The 12652-nt window shown below is 55.8% G+C and overlaps 1 protein-coding gene across 1 annotated transcript; it reads left to right on the forward strand.

Moving 5' to 3' along the window:
• Positions 1 to 5640: 5640 nt before the first annotated feature.
• NCS54_01138900 (Hypothetical protein) lies at positions 5641 to 8325 on the forward strand (the record flags this gene model as incomplete). Its single annotated transcript, XM_053156667.1, has 6 exons — positions 5641 to 5969; positions 6058 to 6260; positions 6490 to 6920; positions 6980 to 7264; positions 7320 to 7360; positions 7419 to 8325. The coding sequence occupies 6 exons, from the start codon at positions 5641 to 5643 to the stop codon at positions 8323 to 8325; spliced, it is 2196 nt and encodes a 731-aa protein (XP_053012642.1).
• Between the last annotated feature and the right edge of the window lie 4327 nt (positions 8326 to 12652).

A 12652-nucleotide genomic window follows, 5' to 3' on the forward strand; every position in this document is an offset into this window, starting at 1 on the left:
CTTGCCATTCTCGTGATGCATGATCGAGACGAAAATGTCCAGGGTAGCAATGCAATGGATGCGATATCAGAAACGACCCAAAACCACATGACAAAGCTGACACAGGAACCCGAGGCTCGTCCGGAATGAATGGATGATGCCAATGCCTCTAGAGGTCTCACCCATGCCCCCGTGGCTTGCCTCGTGTGCCTGTGCATGTGAAGCATGTTGTGTGCTGGGGTTCGAGTCACCGAGTCTCACCCACACACAGGTCCCCTAGATTTGGACTTGATTTTTTTGTTGACAGTTTGCTAGAGGCCGATCCAGGCGAGTCAACAAGATCCAAGGTGTGCACGAAATGCGGGGTGACGGTGTGGGCTCCAATAGGGGAGCTAGACATGGCTGACCGTCACGACTGTTGACCTGAGCTAGAGGGAATCATCGGGACAAGTGTCGAGCTGCAAGAAGCCAACTAGAGGTTATTGACACGGAGTTTAACAGCGCGATCAGACAACAAACAGGGACAACCAAAAAGTCAACAACAGGACAGCCAAGGGGAAACCAGCCAGGATTGCACGTAGCCACCACCGGTGGGGACGGGCTGAGGTGAAAAAGAGGTCAGGCAGTCAGGGTTGACCGGCGGCCCTTTCGGTGGAGTCAGGTCATCCTGGAGATTCCGTGGTGAGACCCGCGAGACCTTGAACCTCTAGAGGTTAGGCGTACCCGAGCAAGTCCCTGGTCGCGCCTTCCCCGCCGGACCCACACATACCGATCCACACCCACACCCACCTTTCTGGGATCCACAATGTACCTGCCCCGACCCACCCTCACCTCGCTAATTGCATCAAATTAGCGCAGTACTTACAGCATGTACCTGCGATGGCCCTGTCCTTTCCTGCAGCTCCGGGGGAGCAAGACTAATGTAGTAGACGTCTTTCTCTTTCTCTCCCACTTTTGCTCACCTCTCCTCGGGATGGTAGCTTGCAAGCCGGGGCAGCTCCTGCCTGACCCGTAGCGCTGGGCTGGCAAACGGGCGGCAGCGCTAGCATCGCCGTGCTTGCTGTCCCTCGGCCGGGGGGGTTGTGCGGGTTCGGGCAAAGTCGGAAGCCCCACGGCGATTCTGGAAGTCGGGAGACATTCCCTAGTTTTCGTCCGACGGAAAGAAAGTGGAGCCTCTTTCAAGTCCGCGCGGTGTGTGCTTCCCACTGGGGAAACGACAAATGAGAGGCATGCTTTTGGGTATCAGGTTGCAAATGTTAGGTACGGATGCTATTCACCAACTGGGTTAATAGATGAGAGAGATGCGCGACCATTTACCTGATCTGTAAAACCATGACTGATGCCAATTAAACCTGGGGGCAAGGGAAAAAAAGCATTGGGGTTGCTTCGAGTGCTACCAGTAGTTGATGCCCGCTCATCAGGTTTGGTAATCAGTATTCAAACGTTGAGGATCTGGAAGCAAGCCATGACACACACAACCACACCCGTTCCAATTTCCCTCCCCAATTATCATTTCACCTTCGGTGACTCGGTATGCAAGTACTCCCTACCTCGCGCCTAAAGATAGCCGTACCCAGCAAGCTCCAGTGGTCAATCTTGCGGGAGAGAAACCGCTGCAGGCACAATGCATGGGCTGGTACAGTATACTTGCTGACCGTATCACACCTGGCGCACACACGCAACAACAACGGGTGACGACAACGACAGGCATGGCCAATGGCGCGCGCGGGGGCCGAGATGGTGATGGGATTGGATCTCAGCAGAAGCAAGCAACAGGAACGGCAGCGCATGCAGCCGCAGCCCTAGACTGCGGGGCCTTTGCTCTCACCGTGACTGTATTCCTTTTTCTCCCGCCCTTTTGTCTCCATATTAGCTGAATCACGGAGGGGACGGAGCCCAAAGCCGTTGTTGCTATCTCTCTGTAGCATCGAGTCTTTGGAAGCCCTTCAAAGAGTCAGTGTCTCGAGTAAACCGGAGACGCAACGACTCGCCGAACCCCGGACCCGGCAAGGGATGCCATCGTGCCGACCGACCGCCCTCCCCCGTCGAGGACAGACACAGATACTCGGACAGGGCTTGGCAGGTCCTGCACGGTTCGATGAACATGGTTCTTGGTATTTCGCCTTTTCTGTTACGGATACCGCTACCCCCTTTTGTGAACTTTCAAAGGGGGACCAGGCCAGGCTGAAAGGGTCGGGCCGTAACCTTGGCTCGGGTGATGTGATTTCAAATCGCCCGAGCTGTTGTCCTCTATCTATATCTCGGTGAGAGTGTTGCGAGGCGGCCGCTCAGGAGATTCTTATCCCTTGGGATGATTAGCTGATGAGATGAGGCATGGGAAAACACAACCTGTAATATCGCCGTTGTAAGTGCATGTGGCGGGCAGCGGCTGTGGTCGCCTCTGTTTACTCGTCCCGGCCCCACGGCCAAAGCAAAAAAAGAAGAGCGTCTCCACGAGCAAACAGATCCATCCGTGGATGGGATGGATCCAATGTCGCCTGGCCTAATGAGGCATAAGCGCCCCCTCTGACTGGCCCGCGCTCTGTTTGATGGATGTGTGGGAGGCCGTCAAGCCGCCGCCGCTGTCACCTGGGACCTTGACCTTTCTCTCACCTGGATCGGACCTGGTGCAGATCTTTTGTTGTCGAGACACAACAGGAGGCCAGCCTCGAGTTTGGATCGATTCCAGCATAATACGGAGTTGCATGCAGCTTGAGACACGACGTGTAATGCAACATGGAACTCTTCTAACAGGGCCTAGAAGCGCTTAACAAGCGCTACCGAGCTCGTGTGACTGCGTAAACGTTTTCCCTCAACGGGGCGTAGGTCAGGTCCTTCAGTGTAGCAGCCCGGCGGCCACAGATTTGGTGCCGGTGAGCGGAGCACCCCAGTTAGTGCCCGATTTCTAAGCCCGGGCAGCCCAGCGTCTAGAAGCCCAGGCAAGGGAGGATCATGAAAATCTCACAGATTTCTCACAGATTTGCAGATTCATCACACAATGTGAAGAAAAAAGTCTCACCCGACGACCCCATCTAATTACACTTTTGGCTAACGGCACGTAGTAGTTCGCCGTCGGCCGGAGGAGCTCTTGCAACGCGGAGTGGGTATCTTCGGGTTCTCTCTGTGGATTCATACCGGGACTTGATGCCCCGAATACTTTTCATCAAACCGAAAGGGCCCAAAACTTGCGATGACGCCTTGAGCGTAAGACCACGATGCATGATAATACGACGGGGACTTTTCGGCCGAAGTTGATTTCCAAGGGGCTTTGACCTCTTGGACTTTCCGGGGGCCTTCCAATCTCGTCAAGACGTCGTCTTCAGACCACTTTCAAACCCCATCAACCATCCCTCGAAATCGCTGTCCAACCGGCATCGATCCTGATCAGCCAAGCCACAATGCCCTGTTGGTCCCAGTCACCCCGTCTCCTGTCCTGCTACGTACATGTTACAAAGCATCGCTGGTCCACCCCTTGTCAAACGGAAATCTCAAATATGTCTGACATTTTCCACAAAGACACGACATGCAACAAAGCATCTCATGGCATGGAACCCCCCCAGTCGGCTCCCCATGTTGCCCACTTGGTAGCGGCAGTAGGCCCCCCGTAGTCGGAGCCGTGAAGGTCGGCTGCTGCTGTGCTGGACCTCCGTTTTCCGTCCTCCGTTCACCGTGACTTTCTTTGTCTCCCCCGTGAATAGCTGCGTTCTCGCTGTGTGCTGTGTCTTTGAAGACGGCACCCATCGGCATGACTCCAACCCCTAGCCCCAACGAAAAAAATAACCATTGGTGCTGGGGGGTCCAAAAAGAGTGACCGATAATGAGATAGGGGAATAAATCGTAGGATAATGACTGATGTTAGGGCTTTGAAACATACCATTAAAGCCAACGCTACTGAGACGAATCGCAACGTCCGTCTTTTTTGTTCCCCTTGGAAATTGCCTTGCCTTTCCTTCCCTCCGCGCCTGCGCACCCCCCATTCCCGCCCTATCAGCAATATCATTCAACATCAAACAGACAAATCGACAACCCAGCAAAAGAGTCCGTTCTGGCCAGAAACGTCGATTCTTGTCCCCCGACAACGTGACGTGACCCCCACCATCACCCCATCAAGGGCCATTGTCAACAAGCCCGTCTTGCCATTCCATTCCATTCCGCGAGGCCAGCCCAGCGCTCGCCGCAGCATACGGTCCATCCCCCCCGTTGCAGCCCGTCCGTCCCTTTTTACCCGCCGCCCGGGGGCGCTTTCTGGACGTTTTGACCGTTATATCCCGTCCGAGGCTGTAAAGAGCTGCCTGTTGATCCAAGAGGTAAGGCAACCTATCCCATCACATCTGGGGGTGGTCGAGTCCAGTCCGTTTCGCCGCGCCGTTGAGTCCTGGCGTGCTTTCGGTCAACCGACACGCACATGGTTTCGCCCTTTCCCGGTGTGCGGACAGAGGAAAGTGGACATATTCGCTGATCAACGACACGACACGACAGCATCATATTACATCCCAGCGCATCGTGAGGCAGCGCACGTACACGCTCTCCACAGGCCACTTTGCAGCAGCACTGCCGCCGCCATTATCATCCCGACTCTGCTATCTTTCAGGTGATTCACCTTGAAAAAAAAAAAAAAAAAAAAAGCCACTTTCAAGAAGAGTCATACAGAACGGCTCTTGCTCGCCCACACAAAAAGAAAAGTACAGCTGCCCCAGGCCGTCGGCGGGTGACCTCAAGCCCCAAGAGGAAAGAACGCAGAAGCTCGACCTGCAGCTTCCGCAGCAGGGGTCTCGTTCCATCAGACCTACCAGGTATGTACCCACCCATGTACCCATGCCCCGGGTACCTCAATATCCTGGCCCCCGATACACCGATAACCCCAATCAACAACCCCTGTCCATCCATCCATCCATGCTTCCTTCCCAGGTCCCATTCCCACGCGGTCATCCCAGGCAAGCGCGGGCGACTCCATCGGCCCCACCATCCACTCACCATTCAGCCCCAATGCCCAAAGAAATAATTCCCCCATGCGGTTTCCCCATCCATTCCCACAGGCGGCGTCCCACCAATCCGTCGACTTCAATCCCAATTCCCAAACCCAACCCAATGCAATCCAATCAATCACTTTGATCACTCACCTTGAGGAGATGTTGCACTTGCACTTGCACTTGCACGCCCTTGGCTTTCCTTCCCTTCCCCTCTGACGTTACTCCGCCCGTCCGCCCAAGAAGTCAACGTTGCAGGGATGTGCTAAGCTCACTCGGTCGTCCCGCAGACTTTTCCGTTGGCGCCAGAGTGAAGGACAGAGAGCCTGCCTGTCGACCTACAGGGTGTAAGACCAAAAAAAGTTGTTCTCGTCCATCCGTTGCCGTCTCTCTAGTTTGATCGGTTCTTTTCGCCATCTTTTCCACTAGACAGGACAGCTACAAGCACATCTTTGCGACAAGCAGCACACACTCTCGCATCAACCAGTGTCGGAATCGGCATCCACAGCATCATTGCATTGGAATCCGTTCATCCATTGCATCAACAAAGCTACCTACCTACATACCCTGCCCAGAACAGCACCAACCAACAGCCACCCCCGACCCCCGACCCCCGAGCTCACCCCTGCTGCCCTCCCCCATACTCCGGTATCTCCTGGAGTCCCTCTTCTCTGACTGACTCCAACTCGCTCGCATGGGCCAGACGCTCTCGACCATGACGGTGGCCTCGCCTTCGGGACCCGGATCCGCCCAAAACGTCTTAAACCGACTTTTCCTCGCTAGTGGCCCCTTGCGATCCGCGACATCGTCTGCTCTCACCCGCTCGTCTGCTGTCACCGCGACTACTAATAATCGTCGCCCTCGACTGCCGCTCCCCCGTCTCTCCTATTCATCCTACTCCCCGTCGTCCCAGTCCCCGTCACCCCATCCGTTACTGTCCATGTCCATGGCGTCGTCGTCTCCCTATAGCACCGCCAGCTCTGACATTGCCACGCCTCGCTCTCGCTCATCAACCTCGTCATCGTGTGTACCCCCCTTCTCCCCCCTCCCCTCCCTCCTGCTCCTCCCACTGTCGACATCTATATCTAACCGGCCCATGTCCCCCCTCTAGGCGAAGACTTACAGATTCAAATCCCATGTCCTCTGTCGACCTTTCCAAGATTGAAGAACAGATCAAGATGACTGCCCTCGACCAACACCGTGGCTACGCCCAAGACCACTATGCCGAGATCCAGCAGGACCGGCCTACCCAGTACATCGATGAGACGAATGCTGCCGGTTACCAGATTGTGCGAGAGCCTCTCTGGAACAAGGGTAAGCTTCCCCGTTCCTTTGATCAACACTTGTTGTCAACATCACCATGGTGTTGCTGCATGGTGCCTCCCGCCTGAGCTTCACTCGAAGCTTGGTTGAGCTCTGCTCCCACCATCGCATACACTCCCAAGCTCATGACCCAACAATGGATCATGTCGTTGTCCCTTCCATACCTTGCGCCCTCCTCATCAGCCCTTCCAATGTCCATCGCTGACCTCAACCCCTCCAGGTCTCGCCTTCACTCCCGAGGAGCGCGCCTCCAAGAACCTCACTGGTCTCTTCCCCCACACCATGGAGAGCTTCGAGACCCAGTGCGCCCGAGCCATGAAGATGATCCACACCCGCCAGACTCCCATCGACAAGTACCTCTACCTCTCCTCCATCAAGGAGTCCAACACCGACCTCTTCTACCGCCTCCTCATCGACAACATCCGCGACCTCATGCCCCTCGTCTACACTCCCACCATTGGTGATGTCTGCCTCCAGTACTCGAGCATCTACACTCGCCCCGAGGCTCTGTACATCTCCATCAAGCAGCGCAAGTCCATCCGGACCATGCTCCGAAACTGGCCCTGCCAAAACCCCGAGATTTGCGTCGTGACAGACGGTTCTCGTATCCTTGGTCTCGGTGACCTGGGCATCAACGGTGTCGGTATCTCGGTAAGTCGAATTCGCTCTGGCTAGCGCACTTCGAGGACACTGCTAACGTTTCGCTGTAGATCGGCAAGCTCGCTCTTTACACCGGCGCTGCTGGTATCCACCCCCAGAAGACCCTCCCCATCGTCCTCGACTGCGGTACCAACAATGAAGAGAACCTGAAGGACCCCTTCTACCTGGGTCTGCGACAGAAGCGCCCCGCCTACGAGGAGCAGCAGTCTTTCATGGACGAGTTCATGGAGGCTGTCCGTGACGTCTTCCCCGACATGGTTGTGCAGTTCGAGGACTTCGAGTCTCAGAAGGCCTTTGGCTACCTCGACCGATACCGCGACCAGTACCGCTGCTTCGTAAGTGGAATGGAGAACCAAGAGGAAAAGAAAATGATGACTAACAGACCTATAGAACGACGATATCCAGGGAACTGGTGCCGTTGTCCTGGCTGGGTATGTAGCAATCTCTTTGGCCCGATATCACTTGACATCAGGACTAATAGCAACGCAGTTACATTGGTGCCGTTGAGCAGTCCGGCGTTCCCCTGGAGGAGCAGCGCCTGGTCTTCATGGGTGCCGGTTCCGCCGGTGTCGGTGTTGCTAAGCAGCTCGTCGAGTACTACACTCGCCGCGGCCTGAGCGAGGAGGCTGCCCGTGACAAGTTCTGGCTTGTCGACACCAAGGGTCTTGTCACCAAGGACCGTGGTGACCGCCTTGCTGAGCACAAGAAGTACTTTGCCCGTACCGACAACGACGGCCAGCAGTACCGCACTCTTCAGGACGTCATTGAGTACGTCAAGCCCAGCGCTCTTGTTGGTCTGACTGCCACCTTCGGTGTCTTCACCGAGGACATTGTCCGCTCCCTTAAGGCCTCCGTTGAGGCTGGTGGTCTTGGCCGCCGCCCCATCCTCTTCCCTCTCAGCAACCCCCTCACCAAGGCTGAGTGCACCTTCGAGCAGGCCATTGAGTGGACTGAGGGCACTGTCCTCTTCGCCTCTGGCTCTCCCTTCAGCCCCGTCAAGGCCAAGTTCGGTGACGAGTCTCACCCCACCACCTACTACCCCAACCAGGGTAACAACGTTTACGTGTTCCCCGGTATCGGTCTCGGTGCCATCCTGGCCAAGGCCTCTCGCGTCACTGACGAGATGATCTACACCTCTGCCGCTGCTCTGGCTGGTTCCCTGACTGCTGAGGAGGTCCACAAGGGTCTCATCTACCCCCGCATTGAGCGTGTCCGTGACGCCAGCGTCATCGTTGCCCGTGAGGTGATGAAGGCTGCCCGACGTGGTGGTGTCTCTGAGCTCCCTGACTCCCAGTGGGCCGAGTGGGAGGAGTGGGGTGATGTTGCCCTCACCACCTACATCAAGAAGCACATCTATGACCCCCTCTGCTTCGCTGATGCCAAGACCCATCTGTAGATGGATCGTGTCCCAGCTTGTTTGTGCACACTTGTGTATGATTTGCAGCATGTTTGGATTGAACGGGTGTGTTTCTCGACTGTGAAGTGCTCGTCGTCGAGATCGCACTTGCGGAGATTTTGAAACTTGGGCGTTTTGAGCTGACCACGACCCATGGCCCTTGACCGGACTTCCGTGTCATGGATTCACTGGGGCTGGACTCTCGTTTGCCTTGCCAGTGAACTTGATACCTACTCATGTCATGCCACACGCTCTGGACGGTGGCCATGAGAATTCTGTTGAGCGGCTCCAGTGATGGGCGTTTTTGCGTTTTCATAATCTGCTTGATGCGTTAACGGCTATTTAATCTTTGTTTTCCTCTGGCATGGGCCTGACAGGATAGAGGCGGACCAAAACAAGACGTGGGAAGAGAGCGTACATACTGGTAGATGAGATTGTTGTTGAATAGGAGTTGGATTCATCGTTACATGTTGAATGTGCCTTGTTTGTGATTGATAAGTTGTTGAAACTCGTTTTTGAGGCTGAGGCTTGAAGATGCTGAGATGTCCATGGTGACGTGGTACATGTCGTGTTTGTCGTAGTCGTGATAGTTGCTGCTCCAGGGACAGCTGGCAAACCATGGGTAGATAGATGCATGGTCGTTCTGTAATGCAGTGATCCTTGTGGGCTCATGGTCCAGAGTCAACTGCATACCTACCCTGATGTTGAGCCATCTGAAGGTAGGAGAAAAGTAGTGATTGGCATCACCAATCCTGACCAAGGGTTGGCTGCAACAAGCCCTGGCTGGCAAGTTGGCGTTCCGGTATTATCTCAGTATGTGTGTCGTCTTGTTGCCGGTCATGATGTCTCATTCCCGTGCTTGTCCATGTTGATCGGTGAGAGGACGTGGTGAGGTGATCCGAGTGACATCTTTAACCCAGGAACAAGCGGTTACCTACCTTTGTTTGGTCGGATAGCGGTGGTAATGACATGAACAAATGCCCACCTTCACTGACTTCAATGAAGGGAGTATGCCGATGAGGGCTATGCTGTCTTTCTCATTGTAGTCGTATCAGAGCTAGACTCCCCGAGCCAAGTTGAGGATTTGGGAGGATTGAGTGTGTGACAGGTCCATGGAAGCTTGACCAGTGATGGTGGACAGCTGACTGATTAGCGAAGGGATCACGACATGTGAGTATCCCCCTCCGCACATTAATGTCCGGGACGAGACAGGGAAGCTGGCGAGGACGGCGAAGCTGGCGTGATGCCCAGGTTTGGGTGGTGATATGGGGATCTCCTTGATAATGGTGGTTTCAAGAGTTTGGCATGTGAGCCCCAAGACTCGGGACTCCCACGCGCGATCGGGGGCCTAGGAACTGAGGATCTCGATCTCAATGGACGGGCATCCAGATGGACGCACAAGCACAAGCGAGGGTGGTGGTTGGGGGTCAATGGTTTTTGATTTCTCCCAGGTGGTAGGATGGGCGGGAGTTGGTAGATGGGCCTTCTCGGTGCGTCGGTAGCCGAGCGGAAGCTCGCCTGGAAGCTCGGGGATGGGGGAGGTCAACGCCGAGCAGGGGTTTCTGTTGGGTGCATCGGGGGCGGCAGCTAGCGAATCTGCGCCAGCATTGGCGCGTGGCTGCGGGAGAGGATGAGACATATTCTGGTCAAGGCAAACGAGGGCTCTGCCATTGGGCGGCGGCGAGGGTGGGTGGAGGATGCTTGAAGCGAGCAAGGGTAGTCGAGTTGAATCTCTGCTTGTTGGATGCCGTTTCTTACACGGCATCTGAGCGGCGGCGACGGCGGCCTTGGGGGTTTGTGATGATGGCTCCCTCGGGCATGGGGTATGCATGGGGTTGGCTCTAGTGGAGCCCGTTCGGGCCCGGGCCCCAGTTTTCGGCGCTCGACGCCGGAGGGCGCGGGAGGGCAAGAGACCGGCAGCAAAGGGATTGGACCGTGACGTTTCTTGGGATGCAGACTGGATGTTGGATGCTGGGTGTGTGGATGGGCGCACGGTGGCGTCGAGGCTCGTGGTTGCATTGCTCAAGGTGTCATATCAGCATAGCGCCCTCCTGTCTGTCTGTCTGTCTGTCATGCCCTGTACCTCCTGTGCCTCCCTTTGGTCTCCATGGCATGCAACCGCGAGACGAGCGACATTACGACGAGAGCCGAGTTCTTTGCCGCCAAGTAGGTAAGCATGGAAAACATGATCCTTGAATATCGGCGATTGGGTCGGATTGCGAAAATTGGCCGGACCACCGTTTGAAAATTCCATCATAGATGGATGGACCTGCGCATGACATGACGCCGACGTCGAGATTCCACCTCACACTCTGGACAGCTCCGCCTGTTCCTGATCTTGGGCTGTGACCCATGAGCCTGCCTGAGAAATCCCCATAGTGGAGATTGACATCGACTCTGGACACGGTTTCATTCACATCTCGATGTTCCGTCCATTCCGGATTGTGGATGTCGAGATTCAAGACAGAAGACCGAATCCCGATTTCCTGAATATTTCCTGAAGCATCATGACATGGCTGAAGTGAACTTCGAGTCGAGTACCGGGAAACCCCTGTCCTCCCAGGTGCTCCGGCCTTCGATCCCACTGCGCGTACGTAGTATCTGTGCTTTGATATTGGCGTACTTTCATCGCGAATTTGTCCGTTGGTGTGTACGCAGATCGGAGGTGAGCTGCAATGAAAAGAAGCTACGGAGAAGTCAATCTCGGAATGGTTCATTCGGAGACAGAAGTAGGACGTCAGTCCGTCGTGGCACGCCCACTGGCGGGAGATCAGCCACCCCTCCTCCAACTTCCCCAGGGACTTTGCAGCTGCATGGCGGAAGCATCGAGAGCGTTGTACATAGGTAGCACAGAGTCGCGGCTGAGAGTCGCCTGCCGACAGGAAACCGGCATGGACATCAATCAGAATTTTCCAATTTAGAACACCATGACGGCTTTTGGGGCGCCCAAGAACCATCAGGGAGTTGCAGCGGCAGCAGCCTTGCACGCCTCTGAGGGTCTCTAGAGCTCGCTTAAGCCAGACCGATGCTCACCGACCAAAGCCGGTCCGTCCAGAAAGAAAGAGCTCAATTGTCAGGCCCGGTCACGTCTGGGCTAGTCCTGCATGTCCAAGGCCCTGGCCCGGCACGAGACTGCATGCGAGGCTCGCGATCCACTCGCACCCCATGGAGAAAAAGCAGGAGAGCCTGTATGGAAGGTGAAAAGGCCTCGGGACCCGCTTTACTTGGACTTCGATGTCCATCCGCCCAAGGGGCTCTCACCTTGGCCCAAGCCACGCCCGGGCAGAACCCAGTCGGACGTCAGTATCCGCCCCGCCCAGCCCCCAGCGGCCTTCAGTGGTTTCCAGCGGGCTCGGTATGTGGCCGATGGGGGGCAGATCTCTGGGTTCCAGCGTCTCCCAGCATCCCGCAGTGTGTCCCTCAGGGAGAGGACCGGAGGCACCGGGGACCCGGCCCCACTGCGGTCTAGGCTCCGCTGAGGCTGGGCTGGCAGCTTGCTGGAGCCGGGCTCGGTGATTGACTTGCATCCAAGCATCGTGTTTGAATCCCTTTCGCGAAGGTTTTCTTGTTTCTCGAGCCGTCTCACCTATGTTAGCTCATTCCTCTTTGGGATGCTCACCTTGCTCGCTCCATCGAGTTTTGAAGCGGTGACGGGGAGAAATACCCACCAAGACCTCCAACACCCCTCCACATGATCGATCACCGGCGCGGTGAAGCTGGCCGTCCAGCTCACGGAGGCCTTGGCTTCGATCAGAACCCGGCCGCGGAATGGGGATTGGGGGGCGGCGATGCGTAGCAACAGACAAAAGGAGAAGGAGGGGTGCGTCACCTTATTATGATGACGGAGGCAATGTACTGCGCTGAGCTGCACTGCGATGGCGACGCAGTCGGCAAAAATATGCGGCGTGGGTAGAGTGAGATGGATGGATCGTGAAGAGGAGCTGATGTGGGGAAGAGGGAATTTTCGCTTTGCGTGTGTGTGTGTCCTTCCATTTCATCAGCCGCCGTCAGCCAGGGCAGCCAGCCGGCCGGCCAACATGGAAGGTGCCAAATTTGGAGGTAATGCACGCCGTGCCTGCTTCATCTCACACATCATGTCCGACTCCCCAGATACCCGCAGGCAGCCATCATTGGCTCAAGGTTGATACACCAAATCCTGGCATCCATCAGAGTTTCCAGCCAGCTGTCGCAGTAGGGATTAGATAAGCCAGGGACGAAAAGAGGCATTCTTGGACAGTGAATGTGAAGTAATCCCTGAGCAGAGGCTGGTCCAATCGTCGACAACCAAACGCATTTCAAAGCCCCTTAAGGTTCTGCCCAACCCGGG

Source organism: Fusarium falciforme, chromosome 9, assembly GCF_026873545.1.
Source record: "Fusarium falciforme chromosome 9, complete sequence".
Lineage (NCBI taxonomy): Eukaryota > Fungi > Ascomycota > Sordariomycetes > Hypocreales > Nectriaceae > Fusarium > Fusarium falciforme.